The sequence below is a fragment of the Columba livia genome, chromosome 32 (genome assembly GCF_036013475.1).
Source record: "Columba livia isolate bColLiv1 breed racing homer chromosome 32, bColLiv1.pat.W.v2, whole genome shotgun sequence".
NCBI classification, from domain to species: domain Eukaryota; kingdom Metazoa; phylum Chordata; class Aves; order Columbiformes; family Columbidae; genus Columba; species Columba livia.
In genome coordinates this window covers 12277-36959 of record NC_088633.1, presented here as the reverse complement: position 1 = coordinate 36959, position 24683 = coordinate 12277, and the positions used below count along the sequence as shown (strand labels likewise).

At 56.6% G+C, this 24683-nt stretch overlaps 1 protein-coding gene across 1 annotated transcript in view; it reads right to left on the bottom strand.

Moving 5' to 3' along the window:
• PPP1R10 (protein phosphatase 1 regulatory subunit 10) overlaps positions 1 to 24683 on the bottom strand; it is a 42586-nt gene that overhangs the window by 5633 nt on the left and 12270 nt on the right. Inside the window, exons 9-13 of the mRNA XM_065044169.1 lie at positions 19863 to 19972; positions 15738 to 15838; positions 12580 to 12724; positions 9047 to 9202; positions 4914 to 5160 (exon numbers count right to left, since the gene is read on the bottom strand). Coding sequence (XP_064900241.1) covers positions 4914 to 5160; positions 9047 to 9202; positions 12580 to 12724; positions 15738 to 15838; positions 19863 to 19972 — 759 coding nt within the window. The remainder of the gene's footprint in view (positions 1 to 4913; positions 5161 to 9046; positions 9203 to 12579; positions 12725 to 15737; positions 15839 to 19862; positions 19973 to 24683) is intronic.

Below are 24683 nucleotides of genomic sequence, written 5' to 3'. Positions count from 1 at the left end.
GGGATCTCTGGGGATCCCGTGTCACCCCCGAGACTTGGGATCCTCAGGGATTCTATGTCACCCCCACGACTCGGGATCTCTGGGGATCCTGTGTCATCCAAGACTCAAGATCCCCAGGGATCCTGTGTCACCCTTGAGACTCGGGATCCCTAGAGATCCTGTGTCATCCAAGACTCAGGATCCCCAGGAATCTTGTGTCACCCCCAAGACTCAGGAACCCCAGGGATCTTGTGTCACCCCCGAGACTCGGGATCCCCAGGGATCCTGGGTTAGCCCCTGAGATTCAGGATCCTGTGTCACCCCCGAGACGTGGGATCTCTGGGGATCCCGTGTCACCCCCGAGACTTGGGATCCTCAGGGATTCATTCTGTGTCACCCCTGAGACTCGGGATCTCTGGGGATCCTGTGTCATCCAAGACTCAGGATCCCCAGGGATCTTGTGTCATCCCCGAGACTCAGGATCCCCAGGGATCCTGGGTCATCCCCGAGATTCAGGAACCTGTGTCACACCCGAGTCTCGGGATCTCTGGGGATCCTGTGTCAGCCCCGAGACTTGGGATCCCCAGGGATCCTCTGTCACCCTTGAGACTCGGGATCCCTAGAGATCCTGTGTCATCCAAGACTCAGGATCCCCAGGGATCTTGTGTCACCCCCAAGACTCAGGATCCCCAGGGATCCTGGGTCACCCCTGAGATTCAGGAACCTGTGTCACCACCGAGACTCGGGATCTCTGGGGATCCTGTGTCACCACCAAGACTTGGGATCCCCAGGGATCCTGTGTCACCCCCTAGAATCGGGATCCTGTGTCATCTGAGACTCAGGATCCCCAGGGATCTCGTGTCACCCCCGAGACTCGGGATCCCCAGGGATCCTGGGTCACCCCCGAGACTCGAGATCCTGTGTCATCTGAGACTCGGGATCCCTAGAGATCCTGTCTCATCCAAGACTCAGGATCCCCAGGGATCCTGTGTCGCCCCCAAAAATCTCAGGGATGCCATTTCCCCCAAGACTGGATCCTCAGGGATCCCGTGTGTCCCCCCAGGACCTCAGATCCTTAGGGATCCTGTCTCCCCCAGGAGATGATTTCCAGAGATCCTGTGCCCCCCCACCACCAAGACTCTGGATCCCCAGAGATCCTGTGCCCCCCCACCACCAAGACTCTGGATCCCCAGAGATCCTGTGTCCCCCCCACCAAGACTCTCAATCCTCTGGGATCTTGTGTCTGCCCTGCAAAAGACTCAGGATGCTCATGGACCACCCGGTTGCTCCTGCAGGCACCAGATCCTTGGGGATCCCCTGGGGGAATCCGCTCCCCAAACAGGACAGAAAGTGGGAGGGTTCAGCCACCCCTGGCAAGCAGAGCAGGGATCCCCTGCTCCTAATAGCATGAGTGATCCCATGGGATCCACTCACCTCTTCTTGCACAGGAAGATCTCCTGCTGGATCCCCACTACCCAGAAAGGCACAGAAATGGGAGGATTCAGCCCCCCCTCCCCAAACAGAGGGGGAATCCCCTGCTCCCAGTATCACAAGCAATCCCTTGGGATCCACTCACCTCTCATCGCACAGGAAGATCTCCCACAGGATCCCCACTTCCCAAAGGGGTGGAAATAGGGGGAATTAACCCCCCCGGCTCCCCAAGCAGAGGAGCGATCCCATGGGATCAGCTCACCTGTCCTTGCACAAGAAGATCTCCCACAGGATCCCCCCCGCCAAGAGATCCACTCCCCAAAAGAGACAGAAACAGGGGGATTCAGACCCTCCTGTCCCCAAGCAGAGGGGGGATCCACTGCTCCCAATGTCACAAGTGATCCCTTGGGATCCACTCACCTCTCCTCGCACAGGAAGCCCTTCCACAGGATCCCCCCACCAAGGGATCCACTCCCCAAAAGGGACAGAAACAGGTGGATCAACCCGCCCCCCAAGCAGACGACCGATCCCTTGGGATCCGCTCACCTCTCCTTGGACAGGAAGATCTCCTACAGGATCCCCACACCAAGGGATCCACTCCCCAAGAAGGGTCAGAAATAGGGGGATTCAGACCCTCCTGTCCCCAAGCAAAGGGGGGATCCACTGCTCCCAATGTCACAAGTGATCCCTTGGGATCCACTCAACTCTCCTTGGACAGGAAGATCTCCTGCAGGATCCCTGCACCAAGGGATCCACTCTCCCCAAAAGGGACAGAAATAGGGGGATTCAGACCCCCTGTCTCCAAGCAGAGGGGGGATCCCCAGCTCCCAATAACACAAGTGATCCCTTGGGATCCACTCACCTCTCCTCGCACAGGAAGATCTCCCACAGGATACCCCCCACCAAGGGATCCACTCCCCCAAAAGGGACAGAAATAGGTGGATCAACCCACCCCCCCAAGCAGACGACCGATCCCTTGGGATCCGCTCACCTCTCCTTGGACAGGAAGATCCCCTGCAGGATCCCTGCACCATGGGATCCACTCCCAAAGAAGGGACAGAAATAGAGGGATTCAGACCCCACTCCCCAGAGGGGGGATCCACTGCTCCCAATGTCACAAGTGATCCCTTGGGATCCACTCAACTCTCCTTGGACAGGAAGATCTCCTGCGGGATCCCTGCACCAAGGGATCCACCCCCCCCCAAAGGACAGAAATAGGGGGGATTCAGACCCCCCTCCCCAAACAGAGGGGAAATCCCCTGCTCCCAATATCACAAGTGATCCCTTGGGATCCACTCACCTCTCCTTGGACATGAAGATCTCCCGCAGGATCCCCGCACCAAGGGATCCACTCCCCAAAAGGGACAGAAATAGGTGGATCAACCCGCCCCCCAAGCAGACGACGGATCCCTTGGGATCCACTCACCTCTCCTTGGACAGGAAGATCTCCTGCAGGATCCCCACACCAAGGGATCCACTCCCCAAGAAGGGTCAGAAAATGGGGGATTCAGACCCCCTGTCCCCAAGCAGAGGGGGGATCCCCTGCTCCCAATATCACAAGTGATCCCTTGGGATCCACTCACCTCTCCTTGCACAGGAAGATCTCCTGCAGGATCCCCCCACCAAGGGATCCACTCCCAAAGAAGGGACAGAAATAGGGGGACTCAGACCCTCCTGTCCCCAACAGAGGGGGGATCCCCTGCTCCCAATGTCACAAGTGATCCCTTGGGATCCACTCACCTCTCCTCGCACAGGAAGATCTCCCGCAGGATCACCCCACCAAGGGATCCACTCCCCAAGAAGGGACAGAAATAGGTGGATTAACCCACCCCCCCAAGCAGACCAGCGATCCCTTGGGATCCGCTCACCTCTCCTTGGACAGGAAGATCCCCTGCAGGATCCCTGCACCAAGGGATCCACTCCCAAAGAAGGGACAGAAATAGAGGGATTCAGACCCCACTCCCCAGAGGGGGGATCCACTGCTCCCAATGTCACAAGTGATCCCTTGGGATCCACTCAACTCTCCTTGGACAGGAAGATCTCCTGCGGGATCCCTGCACCAAGGGATCCACCCCCCCCCAAAGGACAGAAATAGGGGGGATTCAGACCCCCCTCCCCAAACAGAGGGGAAATCCCCTGCTCCCAATATCACAAGTGATCCCTTGGGATCCACTCACCTCTCCTTGCACAGGAAGATCTCCTGCAGGATCCCCCCACCAAGGGATCCACTCCCAAAGAAGGGACAGAAATAGGGGGACTCAGACCCTCCTGTCCCCAAACAGTGGGGGGATCCCCTGCTCCCAATATCACAAGTGATCCCTTGGGATCCACTCACCTCTCCTTGGACAGGAAGATCTCCTGCAGGATCCCCACACCAAGGGATCCACTCCCAAAGAAGGGTCAGAAAAGGGGGGATTCAGACCCCCTGTCCCCAAACAGAGGGGGGATCCACTGCTCCCAATATCACAAGTGATCCCTTGGGATCCACTCACCTCTCCTCGCACAGGAAGATCTCCCGCAGGATCCCCACACCAAGGGATCCACTCCCCAAGAAGGGACAGAAATAGGTGGATTAACCCACCCCCCCAAGCAGACCAGCGATCCCTTGGGATCCACTCAACTCTCCTTGGACAGGAAGATCTCCTGCAGGATCCCCCGCACCAAGGGATCCACTCCCCCAAAAGGGACAGAAATAGGGGGATTCAGACCCCCTGTCCCAAGCAGAGGGGGGATCCCCAGCTCCCAATACCACAAGTGATCCCTTGGGATCCACTCACCTCTCCTCGCACAGGAAGATCTCCCACAGGATCCCCCCACCAAGGGATCCACTCCCAAAGAAGGGACAGAAATAGGGGGACTCAGACCCTCCTGTCCCCAACAGAGGGGGGATCCACTGCTCCCAATGTCACAAGTGATCCCTTGGGATCCACTCACCTCTCCTCGCACAGGAAGATCTCCCACAGGATACCCCCCACCAAGGGATCCACTCCCCCAAAAGGGACAGAAATAGGTGGATCAACCCGCCCCCCAAGCAGACCAGCGATCCCTTGGGATCCGCTCACCTCTCCTTGGACAGGAAGATCCCCTGCAGGATCCCTGCACCAAGGGATCCACTCCCCCAAGAAGGGACAGAAATAGAGGGATTCAGACCCCACTCCCCAGAGGGGGGGATCCACTGCTCCCAATGTCACAAGTGATCCCTTGGGATCCACTCACATCTCCTTGGACAGGAAGATCTCCTGCAGGATCCCTGCACCAAGGGATCCACTCTCCCCAAAAGGGTCAGAAAATGGGGGATTCAGACCCCCTGTCCCCAAGCAGAGGGGGGATCCCCTGCTCCCAATATCACAAGTGATCCCTTGGGATCCACTCACCTCTCCTCACACAGGAAGATCTCCCACAGGATCCCCCCACCAAGGGATCCACTCCCCCAAAAGGGACAGAAATAGGTGGATTAACCCACCCCCCCCCAGCAGACCAGCGATCCCTTGGGATCCGCTCACCTCTCCTTGGACAGGAAGATCTCCTGCAGGATCCCCTTCTCGCGCTCGGCCTGCGTGAAGCGCTCGCGGCTGCCGCTGCCGGGGGGCACGAGGGGCGGGGGCAGCGCCAGCGCCCGGGGGGGGTTCCAGGGCACCTTCTCCTCCATGCTGTCGTGGCTCAGGCGCCGCGCCGTCTCAAAGGCCTCGCGGTCCTTCAGCAGCTCCCGCTTGGCCGCCTCCCCAAAGTCCTTGATCTTGTTCACGTTCACTGCGGGGACACGGGGGTCACCCCGAGAATTAGAGGTATCTCGAAACATGGGGGGGGGGGGACCCCAAAGAATAGAGGCATCCCGAAACCCAGGAGGCACCTTGAAACATGGGGGGAACCCCAAAGAATAGAGGCACCCCAAAACATGGGGGGGAACCCCAAAGAATAGAGGAACCTTGAAACATGGGGGGGAACCCCAAAGAATAGAGGCACCCCGAAACATGGGGGGGAACCCCAATGAATAGAGGCACCCCAAAACATGGGGGGGAACCCAAAGAATAGAGGCACCCCAAAACATGGGGGGGACCCCAATGAATAGAGGCACCTTGAAACATGGGGGGGACCCCAAAGAATAGAGGCACCCCAAAACATGGGGGGGACCCCAAAGAATAGAGGCACCCCAAAACATGGGGGGGACCCCAAAGAATAGAGGCACCCCAAAACCCAGGAGGCACCTTGAAACATGGGGGGGAACCCCAAAGAATAGAGGCACCCCAAAACATGGGGGGGAACCCCAATGAATAGAGGCACCTTGAAACATGGGGGGGGAAGCCCAAAGAACAGAGGCACCCCAAAACATGGGGGGGAACCCCAATGAATAGAGGCACCCCAAAACATGGGGGGGAACCCCAATGAATAGAGGCACCCCGAAACCCAGGAGGCACCTTGAAACATGGGGGGGAACCCCAAAGAATAGAGGCACCCCAAAACATGGGGGGGAACCCCAATGAATAGAGGCACCTTGAAACATGGGGGGGAACCCAATGAATAGAGGCACCCCAAAACCCAGGAGGCACCTTGAAACATGGGGGGGAACCCCAAAGAATAGAGGCACCCCAAAACATGGGGGGGAACCCCAACGAATAGAGGAACCTTGAAACATGGGGGGGAACCCCAACGAATAGAGGCACCCCAAAACCCAGGAGGCACCTTGAAACATGGGGGGGAACCCCAACGAATAGAGGCACCCCAAAACCCAGGAGGCACCTTGAAACATGGGGGGGAACCCCAATGAATAGAGGCACCGTGAAACATGGAGGGGGGGAACCCCAATGAACAGAGGCACCCCAAAACATGGGGGGGAACCCCAACAAATAGAGTCACCTTGAAACATGGAGGGAGGGAACCCCAATGAACAGAGGCACCTTGAAACTGGGGGGGAACCCCAATGAATAGAGGCACCTTGAAACATGGAGGGGGGGAACCCCAATGAACAGAGGCACCCCAAAACCCAGGAGGCACCTTGAAACATGGGGGGAACCCCAATGAATAGAGGCACCTTGAAACATGGGGGGGACCCCAAAGAATAGAGGAACCTTGAAACATGGGGGGGAACCCCAACGAATAGAGGCACCCCAAAACCCAGGAGGCACCTTGAAACATGGGGGGGAACCCCAATGAATAGAGGCACCGTGAAACATGGAGGGGGGGAACCCCAATGAACAGAGGCACCCCAAAACATGGGGGGGAACCCCAACAAATAGAGTCACCTTGAAACATGGAGGGAGGGAACCCCAATGAACAGAGGCACCTTGAAACTGGGGGGGAACCCCAATGAATAGAGGCACCTTGAAACATGGAGGGGGGGAACCCCAATGAACAGAGGCACCCCAAAACCCAGGAGGCACCTTGAAACATGGGGGGAACCCCAATGAATAGAGGCACCTTGAAACATGGGGGGGACCCCAAAGAATAGAGGCACCCCGAAACCCAGGAGGCACCTTGAAACATGGGGGGGACCCCCAAAGAATAGAGGCACCCCAAAACATGGAGGGGGAACCCCAATGAATAGAGGCACCCCAAAACCCAGGAGGCACCCTGAAACATGGGGGGGAACCCCAATGAATAGAGACACCCCGAAACATGGGGGGGAACCCCAAAGAACAGAGGCACCCCAAAACATGGGGGAACCCCAATGAATAGAGGCACCCCGAAACCCAGGAGGCACCTTGAAACATGGGGGGGGAACCCCAAAGAATAGAGGAACCTTGAAACATGGGGGGGACCCCAAAGAATAGAGGCACCCCAAAACATGGGGGGGAACCCCAATGAATAGAGGCACCCCAAAACATGGGGGGACCCCAAAGAATAGAGGAACCTTGAAACATGGAGGGGGGGAACCCCAATGAATAGAGGCACCTTGAAACATGGGGGGGAGCCCCAAAGAATAGAGGCACCCCAAAACCCAGGAGGCACCTTGAAACATGGGGGGAACCCCAAAGAATAGAGGCACCCCAAAACATGGGGGGGGAACCCCAAAGAATAGAGGCACCCCAAAACATGGGGGGGAACCCCAATGAATAGAGGAACCTTGAAACATGGGGGGGAACCCCAATGAATAGAGGCACCTTGAAACATGGGGGGGAACCCCAAAGAATAGAGGCACCCCAAAACATGGGGGGGGAACCCCAATGAATAGAGGCACCCCAAAACCCAGGAGGCACCTTGAAACATGGGGGGGACCCCAAAGAATAGAGGCACCTTGAAACTGGGGGGGACCCCAAAGAATAGAGGCACCCCAAAACATGGGGGGGACCCCAATGAATAGAGGCACCCCAAAACATGGGGGGGACCCCAAAGAATAGAGGCACCCCAAAACATGGGGGGGAACCCCAATGAATAGAGGCACCCCAAAACATGGGGGGGAACCCAAAGAATAGAGGCACCCCGAAACCCAGGAGGCACCTTGAAACATGGGGGGGACCCCCAAAGAATAGAGGCACCTTGAAACATGGGGGGGACCCCAAAGAATAGAGGCACCCCAAAACATGGGGGGGAACCCAAAGAATAGAGGCACCCCAAAACCCAGGAGGCACCTTGAAACATGGGGGGGAACCCCAAAGAATAGAGGCACCCCAAAACCCAGGAGGCACCTTGAAACATGGGGGGGAACCCCAAAGAATAGAGGCACCCCAAAACATGGGGGGGACCCCAAAGAATAGAGGCACCCCAAAACCCAGGAGGCACCTTGAAACATGGGGGGGAACCCCAAAGAATAGAGGCACCTTGAAACATGGAGGGGAACCCCAATGAATAGAGGCACCCCAAAACCCAGGAGGCACCTTGAAACATGGGGGGGAACCCCAAAGAATAGAGGCACCTTGAAACATGGGGGGGAACCCCAAAGAATAGAGGCACCCCAAAACATGGGGGGGAACCCCAAAGAATAGAGGCACCCCAAAACCCAGGAGGCACCTTGAAACATGGGGGGGAACCCCAAAGAATAGAGGCATCTTGAAACATGGGGGGACCCCAAAGAATAGAGGCACCCCAAAACCCAGGAGGCACCTTGAAACATGGGGGGGAACCCCAAAGGGGGGGGGAGGGACGGGGGGGGAGGGACGGGGGGGGAGGGAGGGGACACGGTGGGGATATTGGGGGGACACGGGGGTATAGGGGGGGACACGGGGGTATAGGGGGGGACATGGGGGGATAGGGGGGGACACGGGGGGATATTGGGGGACAGGAGGGGACACATGGGGGGACACGGGGGGATATGGGGGGGACACAGGGGGATATTGGGGGACAGGAGGGGACACGTGGGGATATGGGGGGGGACATGGAGGGGACAGGAGGGGATACGGGGGGGACACGGGGGGGAGACTAGGGGATATGGGGGGGACATGGGGGGGACAGGAGGGGATACGGGGGGGACACGGGGGGATATTGGGGGACAGGAGGGGACACATGGGGGGACACGGGGGGATATTGGGGGGGACACAGGGGGATATTGGGGGACAGGAGGGGACACGTGGGGGGACACGGGGGGATATGGGGGGGACACAGGGGGATATTGGGGGACAGGAGGGGACACGTGGGGATATGGGGGGGACATGGAGGGGACAGGAGGGGATATGGGGGGGACGTGGGGCGACCTGGTCCCCACCTCTCTCGGTCTCGTCCAGCTCGAAGTAGAAGTACTCGCGCAGTTTGTTCTCCTCGGGCCAGCTGACGGTTTTCCGTTTCCGGCCCTTTTTGGCGGCCGGGCCGCTTTCCGACACATTTTCACCCATTTTGGTGTCCCCGGGCGCGTCGGACGAACCTGGGGGGGACAACGGGGGGTCAGGGACGGTCTGAACCCCCTAAATGGGGGCGAAACCCCCTCAAATGGGGCCTAAACGCCCTCAAATGGGGCCTAAACCCCTCAAATGGGGCCTAAACGCCCTCAAATGGGACCTAAACCCCTCAAACGGGACCTAAACGCCCTCAAATGGGACCTAAACCCCTCAAACGGGACCTAAACGCCCTCAAATGGGACCTAAACGCCCTCAAATGAGACTGAACCCCCCCAAGGTGGGATTTAATAGTCCCAAATTGGGTTTTAACCCCCCAATATGGGACTGAACCCCCCCAATATGGGACTGAACCCCCCCCAATATGGGACTGAACCCCTAAAATGGGACTGAACCCCCTCCAAGGTGGGATTTAACCCCCCAACATGGGATTTAACCCCCTCCAAGGTGAGATTTAATGGTCCCAAGGTGGGATTGAACCCCCCAAGATGGGACTGAACCCCCCCAAGGTGGGATTTAAGGGTCCCAAGGTGGGATTGAACCCCCCAAGGTGGGATTTAATGGTCCCAAAGTGGGTTTTAACCCCCCAAAATGGGACTGAACCCCCCAAAGTGGGACTGGACCCCCCAATATGGGACTGAACCCCCCCCAAGGTGGGATTGAACCCCCCAACATGGGATTTAACCCCCTCCAAGGTGAGATTTAATGGTCCCAAGGTGGGATTGAACCCCCCAAGTTGGGATTTAATGGTCCCAAAGTGGGTTTTAACCCCCCAAAATGGGCCTGGATCCCCCCAAGGTGGGCCTGAACCCCCCCAAAATGGGACTGAACCCCCTCCAAGGTGAGATTTAATGGTCCCAAGGTGGGACTGAACCCCCCAAGATGGGACTGAACCCCCCCAAGGTGGGATTTAATGGTCCCAAAGTGGGTTTTAACCCCCCAAAATGGGCCTGAACCCCCCCAAAATGGGACTGAACCCCCCCAAAGTGGGACTGAACCCCCCAACATGGGATTTAACCCCCTCCAAGGTGGGATTTAATGGTCCCAAGGTGGGATTGAACCCCCCAAGGTGGGATTTAATGGTCCCAAAGTCGGTTTTAACCCCTCAAGATGGGACTGAACCCCCCAAAATGGGACTGAACCCCCCCAAAGTGGGACTGAACCCCCCCCAAGGTGGGACTGAACCCCCCCCCAAGGTGGGATTTAATAGTCCCAAAGTGGGTTTTAACCCCTCAAAATGGGATTGAACCCCCCCAAAGTGGGACTGAACCCCCCCAATATGGGACTGAACCCCCCCAAGGTGCGACTGAACCCCCTCCAAGGTGCGACTGAACCCCCCAACATGGGATTTAACCCCCTCCAAGGTGAGATTTAATGGTCCCAAGGTGGGATTGAACCCCCCAAGGTGGGATTTAATGGTCCCAAAGTGGGTTTTAACCCCCCAAAATGGGCCTGAACCCCCCAAAATGGGCCTGAACCCCCTCCAAGGTGGGATTTAACCCCCTAACATGGGATTTAACCCCCTCCAAGGTGAGATTTAATGGTCCCAAGGTGGGATTGAACCCCCCAAGGTGGGATTTAATGGTCCCAAAGTCGGTTTTAACCCCTCAAGATGGGCCTGAACCCCCCAAAATGGGACTGAACCCCCCCAATATGGGACTGAACCCCCCAAAATGGGACTGAACCCCCCCAAAGTGGGACTGAACCCCCCCAAAGTGGGACTGAACCCCCCAACATGGGATTTAACCCCCTCCAAGGTGAGATTTAATGGTCCCAAGGTGGGATTGAACCCCCCCAAGGTGGGATTTAATGGTCCCAAAGTGGGTTTTAACCCCTCAAAATGGGATTGAACCCCCCCAAAGTGGGACTGAACCCCCCCAAAATGGGACTGAACCCCCCCCAATATGGGACTGAACCCCCTCCAAGGTGGGATTGAACCCCCCAACATGGGATTTAACCCCCTCCAAGGTGAGATTTAATGGTCCCAAGGTGGGATTGAACCCCCCAAGGTGGGATTTAATGGTCCCAAAGTGGGATTTAATGGTCCCAAAGTGGGTTTTAACCCCCCAAAATGGGCCTGAACCCCCCCAAAATGGGACTGAACCCCCCCAATATGGGATTTAACCCCCTCCAAGGTGAGATTTAATGGTCCCAAGGTGGGACTGAACCCCCCAAGATGGGACTGAACCCCCCCCAAGATGGGACTGAACCCCCCCAAAGTGGGACTGAACCCCCCTCCAAGGTGAGATTTAATGGTCCCAAGGTGGGACTGAACCCCCCAAGATGGGACTGAACCCCCCCAAGGTGGGATTTAATGGTCCCAAAGTGGGTTTTAACCCCCCAAAATGGGCCTGAACCCCCCCAATATGGGATTGAACCCCCCCAAAGTGGGACTGAACCCCTCCAATATGGGACTGAACCCCCCCAAAGTGGGACTGAACCCCCCTCCAAGGTGAGATTTAATGGTCCCAAGGTGGGATTGAACCCCCCAAGGTGGGATTTAATGGTCCCAAAGTGGGTTTTAACCCCCCAAAATGGGCCTGAACCCCCCCAAGGTGGGACTGAACCCCCCCAAAATGGGACTGAACCCCCCAAAATGGGACTGAACCCCCCAAAATGGGACTGAACCCCCCCCAATATGGGACTGAACCCCCTCCAAGGTGGGATTGAACCCCCCAACATGGGATTTAACCCCCTCCAAGGTGAGATTTAATGGTCCCAAGGTGGGATTGAACCCCCCAAGGTGGGATTTAATGGTCCCAAAGTGGGTTTTAACCCCTCAAGATGGGCCTGAACCCCCCCAATATGGGACTGAACCCCCCCAAAATGGGACTGAACCCCCCCAAGGTGGGATTTAATAGTCCCAAAGTGGGTTTTAACCCCCCAAAATGGGACTGAACCCCCCAAAATGGGACTAAACCCCCCCAAGGTAGAACTGAACCCCCCCAAGGTGGGCCTGAACCCCCCAAAATGGGACTGAACCCCCCCAAAATGGGACTGAACCCCTCCAATGTGGGACTGAACCCCTCCAATGTGGGACTGAACCCCCCCAAGGTGAGATTTAATGGTCCCAAGGTGGGATTGAACCCCCGAAGGTGGGATTTAATGGTCCCAAAGTGGGTTTTAACCCCCCAAAATGGGGCTGAACCCCCCCAATATGGGACTGAACCCCCCCAATATGGGACTGAACCCCCCCAATATGGGAATGAACCCCCTCCAAGGTGGGATTGAACCCCCCAACATGGGATTTAACCCCCTCCAAGGTGAGATTTAATGGTCCCAAGGTGGGATTGAACCCCCCAAGGTGGGATTTAATGGTCCCAAGGTGGGATTTAATGGTCCCAAAGTGGGTTTTAACCCCCCAAAATGGGCCTGAACCCCCCCAAAAAGGGCCCGAACCCCTCACCGGTGTCCATGGGCTCCAGCACCTCGACGGGCGGCACGGGCGTCCCCGGGCGCTCGCTGTCCGTGCCCTCGGGTGCGTTGGGCTCCGGGGACGCGGGTTTGGGGGCCGAGGCCTCAGGCAGCGATTTCCCCTCAAAGGGGCTGGGCTGGGGGGAAATGGGGGGGTGAAATGGGGAGGGGGCGCTGGCACCCCAAAGGGACACAAGGGGACACAAAGGGACCACAAAAGGGACTCAAGGGGACCCAAAAGAGACACAATGGGGACTCAAAGGGACCCCAAAGGGACCAAAAGGGACACAAAGGGACCACAAAAGGGACTCAAGGGGACCCAAAAGAGACACAAAGGGGACTCAAAGGGACCCCAAAGGGACACAAGGGGACACAAAGGGACCACAAAAGGGACTCAAGGGGACCCAAAAGAGACACAAAGGGGACTCAAAGGGACCCCAAAGGGACCAAAAGGGACCAAAAGGGACACAAAGGACACCAAGGGACCCCAAAAGAGACACAAAGGGGCCTCAAAGGGACCCCAAAGGGACCAAAAGGGACACAAAGGGACCACAAAAGGGACACAAAAGGGACACAAAAGGGACACAAAAGGGACACAAAAGGGACACAAAAGGGACACAAAAGGGACACAAAAGGGACCCCAAAAGGGACACAAAGGGGACTCAAAGGGACCCCAAAGGGACCAAAAGACCCCAAGGGACCCCAAAAGGGACACAAAGGGACCCCAAAAGGACCAAAAAGGACACCAAGGGACCCCAAAAGGGACACAAAGGACACCAAGGGACCCCAAAAGAGACACAAAGGGGCCTCAAAGGGACACAAAGGGGCACAAAAGGGACACAAAGGGACCCAAAAGGGACACAAAGGACACCAAGGGACCCCAAAAGAGACACAAAGGGGCCTCAAAGGGACCCAAAAGGGACACAAAGGGACCACAAAAGGGACCACAAAAGGGACACAAAAGGGACACAAAAGGGACACAAAAGGGACACAAAAGGGACACAAAAGGGACACAAAAGGGACACAAAAGGGACCACAAAAGGGACACAAAAGGGACACAAAAGGGACCACAAAAGGGACCCCAAAAGGGACACAAAGGGGCCTCAAAGGGACCCCAAAGGGACCAAAAGGGACACAAAGGGACCCCAAAAGGGACACAAAGGGACCCCAAAAGGGACACAAAGGGACCCCAAAGGACCAAAAGGGACACAAAGGGACCCCAAAAGGGACTCAAAGGGACCCCAAAAGGGACTCAAAGGGACCCCAAAGGACCAAAAGGACACCAAGGGACCCCAAAAGAGACACAAAGGGGCCTCAAAGGGACCCCAAAAGGGACACAAAGGGACCCCAAAGGGACCAAAAGGGACACAAAGGGACCCCAAAAGAGACACAAAGGGACCCCAAAAGGGACTCAAAGGGACCCCAAAGGACCAAAAGGACACCAAGGGACCCCAAAAGGGACACAAAGGGGCCTCAAAGGGACCCCAAAGGGACCAAAAGGGACACAAAGGGACACAAAGGGACACAAAGGGACACAAAGGGACACAAAGGGACCCCAAAAGGGACCCCAAAAGGGACCCCAAAAGGGACCCCAAAAGGGACCCCAAAAGGGAACCTTAGAGGGACCTCAAAAGGACCCAAAGGGACCCAAGAGGGACCCAAAAGGGACCCCAAAAGGGAGACAATGGGACCTCAAAGGGACCCCAAAGGGACCCCAAAGGGACCCCAAAGGGACACAAAGGGACCCCAAAAGGGACCCTTAGAGGGACCTCAAAAGGGACCCAATGAGACCCCCAAGGGACCTCAAAAGGACCCAAAGGAACCCCAGAGGGACCCCAAAAAGACCCCAGAGGGACCCAAAAGGGACAAAAAGGGACCCCAAGGGGACTCAAGAAACCCCAAAAGGACCCCAAGGGACCCCAGATGGACACAAAAGGGACCCAATGGAACCCCAAAGGGACCCAATGGAACCCCAAAGGGACCCTTAGAGGGACCTCAAAGGGACCCAAAGGGACCTAAAAGGACCCAAAGGGACCCCAAAAGGGAAACAACGGGACCTCAAAGGGACCCCAAAGGGACCCCAAAAGGGACACAAAGGGACCCCAAAAGGGACCCTTAGAGGGACCTCAAAAGGACCCAAAGGGACCCCAGAGGGACCTCAAAAGAACCCAAAGGGACCCCAGAGGGACCCCAAAAGGGACACAAAGGGACCCCAGATGGACACAAAAGGGACACAAAAGGGACACAAAGGGAACCCAGAGGGACCCCACAAAGACTCAAAGGGACCCCAGAGGGACACAAAGGGACCCCAGAGGGACCCCAAAGGGACTCAAACCAGAGGGACCCCAAAAGGGACCCCAAAAGGAACCCAAAGGGACCTCAAAAGGGACCCAATGGAACCCCAAAGGGCCCCTTAGAGGGACCTCAAAAGGACCCCAAGGGACCCAAAAGGGACCCAAAAGGACTCAAAGGGACCCCAGAGGGACCCAAAGGGACCCAAAGGGACACAAAGGGACACAAAGGGACCCCAAAAGGACCCCAAGGGACCCCAAAAGGGACCCAAAGGGACCCGAGAGGGACCCCAAAGGGACTCCAGCGGGACCCCAAAAGGACCCCAAGGGACCCTAGAGGGACACAAAGGGACCCCAAAAGGCCTCCAGAGGAACCCAAACCAGAGGGACCCCAAAAGGGACCCCAGAGGGACCCCGAAAGGACACAAAAGGGACACAAAGGGACACAAAGGGACCACAAAAGGACCACAAAGGGACCCCAGAGGGACCCAAACCAGAGGGACCCCAAAAGGGACCCCAGAGGGGAGACAAAGGGACCCCAAAAGGGACCCAGAGGGACCCCAAAAGGACACAAAAGGGACACAAAGGGACCCAAAGGGACCCCAAAAGGACCCCAAGGGACCCTAGAGGGACCTCAAAAGGGACCCCAAAAGGGACCCAAACCAGAGGGACTCCAAAAGGATCCAAAGGGACCCCATAGGGACACAAAGGGACCCAAAAGGGACACAAAGGGACCCCAGAGGGACACAAAAGGACCCCAGAGGGACACAAAGGGACCCCAGAGGGACCCAAAAGGGACACAAAGGGACCCAAAAGGGACCCCAAAGGGACCCCAAAGGGCTCTGGGGCTCCCGCTCACCTTGGTGGCCGTTGGGGACAAGACTTTCTTCTTCTTCTTGATTTTGATGCCGGGGATGGGGGCGGAGTTGAGGGCGTCGAGGAAGCCGAGCCCTTCCATGGCTGGGGAGAGCAAAGAGGGCTGAGCGCCCAGCGCGCCCCAAAACTGGCCCCAAAAGGTACAAGTGTCCCCCCAAACCCACCCAAAGTGGCCCCAAAACCTGGCCCCAAAAACACCTCAATTGGCCCCAAAAAACTGACCCAAAATCGGCCAAAATGGCCCCAAGAAACAACCAAAGTGGCCCCAAAAGCGCCCAGAGTGGCCCCAAAACCGCCCAAAGTGGCCCCAAAATCGCCCAAAGTGGCCCCAAAACTGCCCAGAGTGGCCCCAAAATTGCCCAAAGTGGCCCCAAAAACGCCCAAAGTGGCCCCAAAAACGCCCAAAGTGGCCCAAAAACCACCCAAAGTGGCCCCAAAAACTGGCCCCAAAAGGTACAAGTGTCCCCCCAAACCCACCCAAAGTGGCCCCAAAACCTGGCCCCAAAAACACCTCAATTGGCCCCAAAAAAATGACCCAAAATCGGCCAAAGTGGCCCCAAGAAATAACCAAAGTGGCCCCAAAATCGCCCAGAGTGGCCCCAAAATCGCCCAGAGTGGCCCCAAAATCGCCCAGAGTGGCCCCAAAACCGCCCAAAGTGGCCCCAAAAACGCCCAAAGTGGCCCCAAAAACACCCAAAGTGGCCCCAAAAACGCCCAAAGTGGCCCCAAAAACTGGCCCCAAAAGGTACAAGTGTCCCCCCAAACCCACCCAAAGTGGCCCCAAAACCTGGCCCCAAAAACACCTCAATTGGCCCCAAAAAACTGACCCAAAATCGGCCAAAGTGGCCCCAAGAAATAACCAAAGTGGCCCCAAAATCGCGCAAAGTGGCCCCAAAACCGCCCAAAGTGGCCCCAAAACGGCCCAAAGTGGCCCCAAAACCGCCCAGAGTGGCCCCAAAACCGCCCAAAGTGGCCCCAAAACCGCCTCAATTGGCCCCAAAAAACTGACCCAAAATTGGCCGAAGTGGCCCCAAAAAAACCCAAAGTGGCCCCAAAACCGCCCAAAGTGGCCCCAAAATCGCCCAAAGTGGCCCCAAAACCGCCCAAAGTGGCCCCAAAACCGCCCAAAGTGGCCCCAAAAACACCCAAAGTGGCCCCAACAACCACCCAAAGTGGCCCCAAAAACACCCAAAGTGGCCCCAAAACCGCCCAGAGTGGCCCCAAAACCGCCCAGAGTGGCCCCAAAATCGCCCAAAGTGGCCCCAAAAACACCCAAAGTGGCCCAAAAACCACCCAAAGTGGCCCCAAAAACTGGCCCCAAAAGGTACAAGTGTCCCCCCAAACCCACCCAAAATGGCCCCAAAACCTGGCCCCAAAAACACCTCAATTGGCCCCAAAAAACTGACCCAAAATCGGCCAAAGTGGCCCCAAGAAATAACCAAAGTGGCCCCAAAACCGCCCAAAGTGGCCCCAAAACCGCCCAAAGTGGCCCCAAAACCGCCCAAAGTGGCCCCAAAGTGGCACAAGTGTCCCCCCAAACCCACCCAAAGTGGCCCCAAAAACACCTCAATTGGCCCCAAAAAACTGACCCAAAATCGGCCAAAGTGGCCCCAAAAACACCCAAAGTGGCCCCAAAACCATCCAAAGTGGCCCCAAAAACACCCAAAGTGGCCCCAAAATCGCCCAGAGTGGCCCCAAAATCGCCCAAAGTGGCCCCAAAAAACTGACCCAAAATCGCCCAAAGTGGCCCCAACAACCACCCAAAGTGGCCCCAAAACCATCCAAAGTGGCCCCAAAAACACCTCAATTGGCCCCAAAAAACTGACCCAAAATTGGCCAAAGTGGCCCCAAGAAACAACCAAAGTGGCCCCAAAACCACCCAAAGTGGCCCCAAAAACACCCAAAGTGGCCCCAAAAACACCCAAAGTGGCCCCAAAGTGGCACAAGTGTCCCCCCAAACCCACCCAAAGTGGCCCCAAAAACACCTCAATTGGCCCCAAAAAACTGACCCAAAATCGGCCAAAGTGGCCCCAAGAAATAACCAAAGTGGCCCCAAAACCGCCCAAAGTGGCCCCAAAACCGCCCAAAGTGGCCCCAAAACCGCCCAAAGTGGCCCCAAAACCGCCCAAAGTGGCCCCAAAAACGCCCAAAGTGGCCCCAAAAACGCCCAAAGTGGCCCCAAAAACGCCCAAAGTGGCCCCAAGAAACAACCAAAGTGGCCCCAAAATCGCCCAAAGTGGCCCCAAAATCGCCCAAAGTGGCCCCAAAACCACCTCAATTGGCCCCAAAAAACTGACCCAAAATCAGCCAAAGTGGCCCCAAGAAATAACCAAAGTGGCCCCAAAACCACCCAAAGTGGCCCCAAAATCGCCCAAAGTGGCCCCAAAACCACCCAATGTGGCCCCAAAAACCGCCCAAAGTGGCCCCAAAAAGGCAGCCATGGTTCTCCCCAAAATTGTCCCCAAAAAGGCACAAGTGTCCCCCAAAAGCACCCAAATTATCCCCAAGAAGTACCCAAAGTGTCCTCAAAGGGGCACCCAGATGTCCCCAAAAGAGCCCCCAAGTGTCCCCAAAGTGTCCCCAAAGTGTCCCCAAAGTGTCCCCAAAGGGCCACCTGGTTATCCCCCAAATAAACACCTAAAGTGTCCCCACAGTGTCCCCAAAGACACATCACAGTGTCCCCAAAGTGTCCCCAAAGAGTCCCCAAAGTGTCCCCAAAGAGTCCCCAACGCGTCCCCATGTACCCAAAGTGTCCCCAACGTGTCCCCAACGCGTCCCCATGTCCCCAAAGAGTCCCCAACACGTCCCCAAAAGGCCACCTGGTTATCCCCCAAATAAGCACCTAAAGTGTCCCCAAAGAGTCCCCAAAGAGTCCCCAAAGAGTCCCCACAGTGTCCCCAAAGTGTCCCCAAAGAGTCCCCAACGCGTCCCCAAAGCGTCCCCATGTCCCCAACGCGTCCCCAAAAGAGACCCCAAAAGAGACCCCAAGTGTCCCCAACGCGTCCCCAAAAGGCCACCTGGTTATCCCCCAAATAAGCACCTAAAGTGTCCCCACAGTGTCCCCAAAGAGTCCCCAAAGACACTCCAAAGTGTCCCCAAAGAGTCCCCAACGCGTCCCCAAAGAGTCCCCAAAAGGGCACCTGGTTATCCCCCAAATAAGCACCTAAAGTGTCCCCACAGTGTCCCCATGTCCCCAACGTGTCCCCAACGCGTCCCCAACGTGTCCCCGCGTCCCCAACGTGTCCCAATGTCCCCAACGTGTCCCCAATGTGTCCCCAACGTGCCCCCAAAGTGTCCCCAACACGTCCCCAACGTGTCCCCAACGTGTCCCCATGTCCCCAAAGTGTCCCCAACGCGTCCCCAAGAGACCCCAAAGTGTCCCCAAAGCGTCCCCAACGTGTCCCCAAAGACACACCACAGTGTCCCCAAAGTGTCCCCAAAGAGTCCCCAATGCGTCCCCAACGCGTCCCCATGTCCCCAAAGTGTCCCCAAAGTGTCCCCAAAGTGTCCCCAACGCGTCCCCATGTCCTCAACGTGTCCCCAACGTGTCCCCAACGCATCCCCGTGTCCTCAACGTGTCCCCAACGCGTCCCCGTGTCCCCAACGTGTCCCCAACGTGTCCCCAACGTGTCCCCAACGTGTCCCCAACGCGTCCCCAACGCGTCCCCAACGCGTCCCCATGTCCTCAACGTGTCCCCAACGTGTCCCCATGTCCCCAAAGTGTCCCCAACGCGTCCCCAAAGACACACCACAGTGTCCCCAAAGTGTCCCCAAAGAGTCCCCAACGCGTCCCCATGTCCCCAGTGTCCCCAAAGTGTCCCCAAAGTGTCCCCAACGCGTCCCCGTGTCCTCAACGTGTCCCCAACGCGTCCCCATGTCCCCAAAGTGTCCCCAAAGTGTCCCCAATGCGTCCCCATGTCCCCAAAGTGTCCCCAACGTGCCCCCAACGCGTCCCCAAAAGAGACCCCAAAAGAGACCCCAAAAGAGACCCCAACGCGTCCCCAAAAGAGACCCCAAAGAGACCCCAAAGAGTCCCCAACGCGTCCCCATGTCCCCAAAGTGTCCCCAACGCGTCCCCAACGCGTCCCCATGTCCCCGTGTGACTCACGCTGGGGCGGGATGATCTTGACCTTGATCTCCTTGGCGGCGTTGGGCGCCGTGTTGAGCGGTTTGTATTTCTTCTCGGCGGGGGGAGCGTCCCCGGGCAGGGACGAGACGCTGCGGGGGGGACACGTCACCGACCGCCCCAAACGTGGCCCCAAAAGTGGCCCCGCACCCCAAAACCGGGACCAGAAGTGGCCCCACAGCCCTAATGTGGCCCCAGAGCCCAAAACTGGGACCAAAAGGGCCCCCGGAACCCCAGAAACTGTCCCCAAAACTGCCCTGGGACCCCCAAACTGACCCCAAAACTGTCCCCAAGGCCCTAAAACTGGCCTAAGGTGTCAAAACTGACCCCAAAACTGTCCCCAAGGCCCTAAAACTGGCCTAAGGTGCCAAAACTGACCCCAAAACTGTCCCCAAGGCCCTAAAACTGCTCTAAGGTGCCAAAAGTGACCCCAAAACTGTCCCCAAGGCCCTAAAACTGGCCTAAGGTGCCAAAAGTGACCCTAAAACTGTCCCCAAGGCCCTAAAACTGACCCCAAAACTGTCTCCAAGGGCCTAAAACTGACCTAAGGTCCCAAAAGTGACCCCAAAACTGTCCCCAAGGCCCTAAAACTGGCCTAAGGTCCCAAAACTGAGCCCAAAACTGTCCCCAAGGGCCTAAAACTGAGCCCAAAACTGTCCCCAAGGGCCTAAAACTGGCCTAAGGTGCCAAAAGTGACCCCAAAACTGTCCCCAAGGCCCTAAAACTGAGCCCAAAACTGTCCCCAAGGGCCTAAAACTGGTCTAAGGTCCCAAAAGTGGCCCCAAAAGTGGCCCCGCACCCCAAAACCGGGACCAGAAGTGGCCCCACAGCCCTAATGTGGCCCCAGAGCCCAAAACTGGGACCAAAAGGGTCCCCGGAACCCCAGAAACTGTCCCCAAAACTGCCCTGGGATCCCCAAACTGACCCCAAAACTGTCCCCAAGGGCCTAAAACTGAGCCCAAAACTGTCCCCAAGGCCCTAAAACTGTCCTAAGGTGTCAAAAGTGACCCCAAAACTGTCTCCAAGGGCCTAAAACTGGTCTAAGGTGCCAAAAGTGACCCCAAAACTGTCCCCAAGGCCCTAAAACTGGCCTAAGGTGCCAAAAGTGACCCCAAAACTGTCCCCAAGGCCCTAAAACTGGCCTAAGGTCCCATAAGTGACCCCAAAACTGTCCCCAAGGCCCTAAAACTGGTCTAAGGTGCCAAAAGTGACCCCAAAACTGTCCCCAAGGCCCTAAAACTGGCCTAAGGTCCCATAAGTGACCCCAAAACTGTCCCCAAGGGCCTAAAACTGGTCTAAGGTCCCAAAACTGACCCCAAAACTGTCCCCAAGGCCCTAAAACTGGTCTAAGGTGCCAAAAGTGACCCCAAAACTGTCCCCAAGGCCCTAAAACTGCTCTAAGGTGCCAAAAGTGACCCTAAAACTGTCCCCAAGGCCCTAAAACTGACCCCAAAACTGTCCCCAAGGGCCTAAAACTGGTCTAAGGTCCCAAAAGTGGCCCCAAAAGTGGCCCCGCACCCCAAAACCGGGACCAGAAGTGGCCCCACAGCCCTAATGTGGCCCCAGAGCCCAAAACTGGGACCAAAAGGGTCCCCGGAACCCCAGAAACTGTCCCCAAAACTGCCCTGGGATCCCCAAACTGACCCCAAAACTGTCCCCAAGGCCCTAAAACTGGCCTAAGGTGCCAAAAGTGACCCCAAAACTGTCCCCAAGGGCCTAAAACTGGCCTAAGGTGCCAAAAGTGACCCTAAAACTGTCCCCAAGGGCCTAAAACTGGCCTAAGGTGCCAAAAGTGACCCCAAAACTGTCCCCAAGGCCCTAAAACTGACCCCAAAACTGCCCTGAGACCCCCAAACTGACCCCAAAACTGTCCCCAAGGGCCTAAAACTGGCCTAAGGTGCCAAAAGTGACCCCAAAACTCTCCCCAAGGCCCTAAAACTGAGCCCAAAACTGTCCCCAAGGGCCTAAAACTGGTCTAAGGTCCCAAAAGTGGCCCCAAAAGTGGCCCCGCACCCCAAAACCGGGACCAGAAGTGGCCCCACAGCCCTAATGTGGCCCCAGAGCCCAAAACTGGGACCAAAAGGGTCCCCAGAACCCCAGAAACTGTCCCCAAAACTGCCCTGAGATCCCCAAACTGACCCCAAAACTGTCCCCAAGGGCCTAAAACTGAGCCCAAAACTGTCCCCAAGGCCCTAAAACTGTCCTAAGGTGTCAAAAGTGACCCCAAAACTGTCTCCAAGGGCCTAAAACTGGTCTAAGGTGCCAAAAGTGACCCCAAAACTGTCCCCAAGGCCCTAAAACTGGGCCCAAAACTGTCCCCAAGGCCCTAAAACTGAGCCCAAAACTGTCCCCAAGGCCCTAAAACTGGCCTAAGGTCCCAAAACTGACCCCAAAACTGTCCCCAAGGGCCTAAAACTGGCCTAAGGTCCCAAAAGTGGCCCCAAAAGTGGCCCCGCACCCCAAAACCGGGACCAGAAGTGGCCCCACAGCCCTAATGTGGCCCCAGAGCCCAAAACTGGGACCAAAAGGGTCCCCGGAACCCCAGAAACTGTCCCCAAAACTGCCCTGGGATCCCCAAACTGACCCCAAAACTGTCCCCAAGGCCCTAAAACTGGCCTAAGGTGCTAAAAGTGACCCCAAAACTGTCCCCAAGGCCCTAAAACTGGCCTAAGGCGCCAAAAGTGACCCCAAAACTGTCCCCAAGGCCCTAAAACTGAGCCCAAAACTGTCCCCAAGGGCCTAAAATTGGCCTAAGGTGCCAAAAGTGAGCCCAAAACTGTCCCCAAGGGCCTAAAACTGAGCCCAAAACTGTCCCCAAGGGCCTAAAACTGGCCTAAGGTGCCAAAAGTGACCCCAAAACTGTCCCCAAGGCCCTAAAACTGAGCCCAAAACTGTCCCCAAGGGCCTAAAACTGGTCTAAGGTCCCAAAAGTGGCCCCAAAAGTGGCCCCGCACCCCAAAACCGGGACCAGAAGTGGCCCCACAGCCCTAATGTGGCCCCAGAGCCCAAAACTGGGACCAAAAGGGTCCCCGGAACCCCAGAAACTGTCCCCAAAACTGCCCTGGGATCCCCAAACTGACCCCAAAACTGTCCCCAAGGGCCTAAAACTGAGCCCAAAACTGTCCCCAAGGCCCTAAAACTGTCCTAAGGTGTCAAAAGTGACCCCAAAACTGTCTCCAAGGGCCTAAAACTGGTCTAAGGTGCCAAAAGTGACCCCAAAACTGTCCCCAAGGCCCTAAAACTGGCCTAAGGTGCCAAAAGTGACCCCAAAACTGTCCCCAAGGCCCTAAAACTGGCCTAAGGTCCCATAAGTGACCCCAAAACTGTCCCCAAGGCCCTAAAACTGGTCTAAGGTGCCAAAAGTGACCCCAAAACTGTCCCCAAGGCCCTAAAACTGGCCTAAGGTCCCATAAGTGACCCCAAAACTGTCCCCAAGGGCCTAAAACTGGTCTAAGGTCCCAAAACTGACCCCAAAACTGTCCCCAAGGCCCTAAAACTGGTCTAAGGTGCCAAAAGTGACCCCAAAACTGTCCCCAAGGCCCTAAAACTGGCCTAAGGTCCCAAAACTGCCCCCAAAACTGTCCCCAAGGGCCTAAAACTGGTCTAAGGTCCCATAAGTGACCCCAAAACTGTCCCCAAGGCCCTAAAACTGGCCTAAGGTCCCAAAACTGCCCCCAAAACTGTCCCCAGAAGCCCAAAACTCTCCCGAGAGCCCATAAACTGTCCCCAAAACTGTCTCCAAACCCCCAAAACTGTCCTGAGACCCCAAAACTGTCCCCACAACTGCCCTGAGATCCCAAAACTGCCCCCAAAACTGCCCCCAAATCCCCAAAACTGCCCCCAAAACTGTCTCCAAACCCCCAAAACTGTCCTGAGACCCCAAAACTGTCCCCACAACTGCCCTGAGATCCCAAAACTGCCCCAAAAGCCCCAAAACTGCCCCAAAACTGCCCCCAAAACTGTCCCCAAAACTGTCCCCAGAAGCCCAAAACTGGCCTGAAATCCCAAAACTGTTCCTAAGTCCCTAAAACTGTCCCTGAGACCCTAAAACTGTCCCTGAGACCCCCAAAACTATCCCCAAACCCCCAAAACTGTCCTGAGACCCCAAAACTGTCCTGAGACCCCAAAACTGCCCCAAAAGCCCCAAAACTGCCCCAAAACCGCCCCCAAAACTGCCCCAAAAGCCCCAAAACTGTCCCAAAACCCCCAAAACTGCCCCAAAACTGCCCCCAAAACTGTCCCCAAAAGCCCCAAAACTGCCCCAAAACCCCCAAAACTGCCCCCAAAACTGTCCCCAGAAGCCCAAAACTCTCCCAAGAGCCCATAAACTGTCCCCAAAACTGTCCCCAACCCCCCAAAACTGGCCTGAAATCCCAAAACTGTTCCTAAGTCCCTAAAGCTGTCCTGAGACCCCAAAACTGTCCTGAGACCCTAAAACTGTCCCTGAGACCCTAAAACTGTCCTGAGACCCCAAAACTGTCCTGAGACCCCCAAAACTGTCCCCAGAACTGTCCTGAGACCCACAAAACTGTCCCCAAAACTGTCTCCAAACCCCCAAAACTGTCCTGAGACCCCAAAACTGTCCCCAGAACTGCCCTGAGATCCCAAAACTGCCCCCAAAACCCCCAAAACTGTCCCCAAAACTGTCCCCAGAAGCCCAAAACTGGCCTGAAATCCCAAAACTGTTCCTAAGTCCCTAAAACTGTCCCTGAGACCCTAAAACTGTCCCTGAGACCCTAAAACTGTCCCTGAGACCCCCAAAACTGTCCCCAAACCCCCAAAACTGTCCTGAGACCCCAAAAC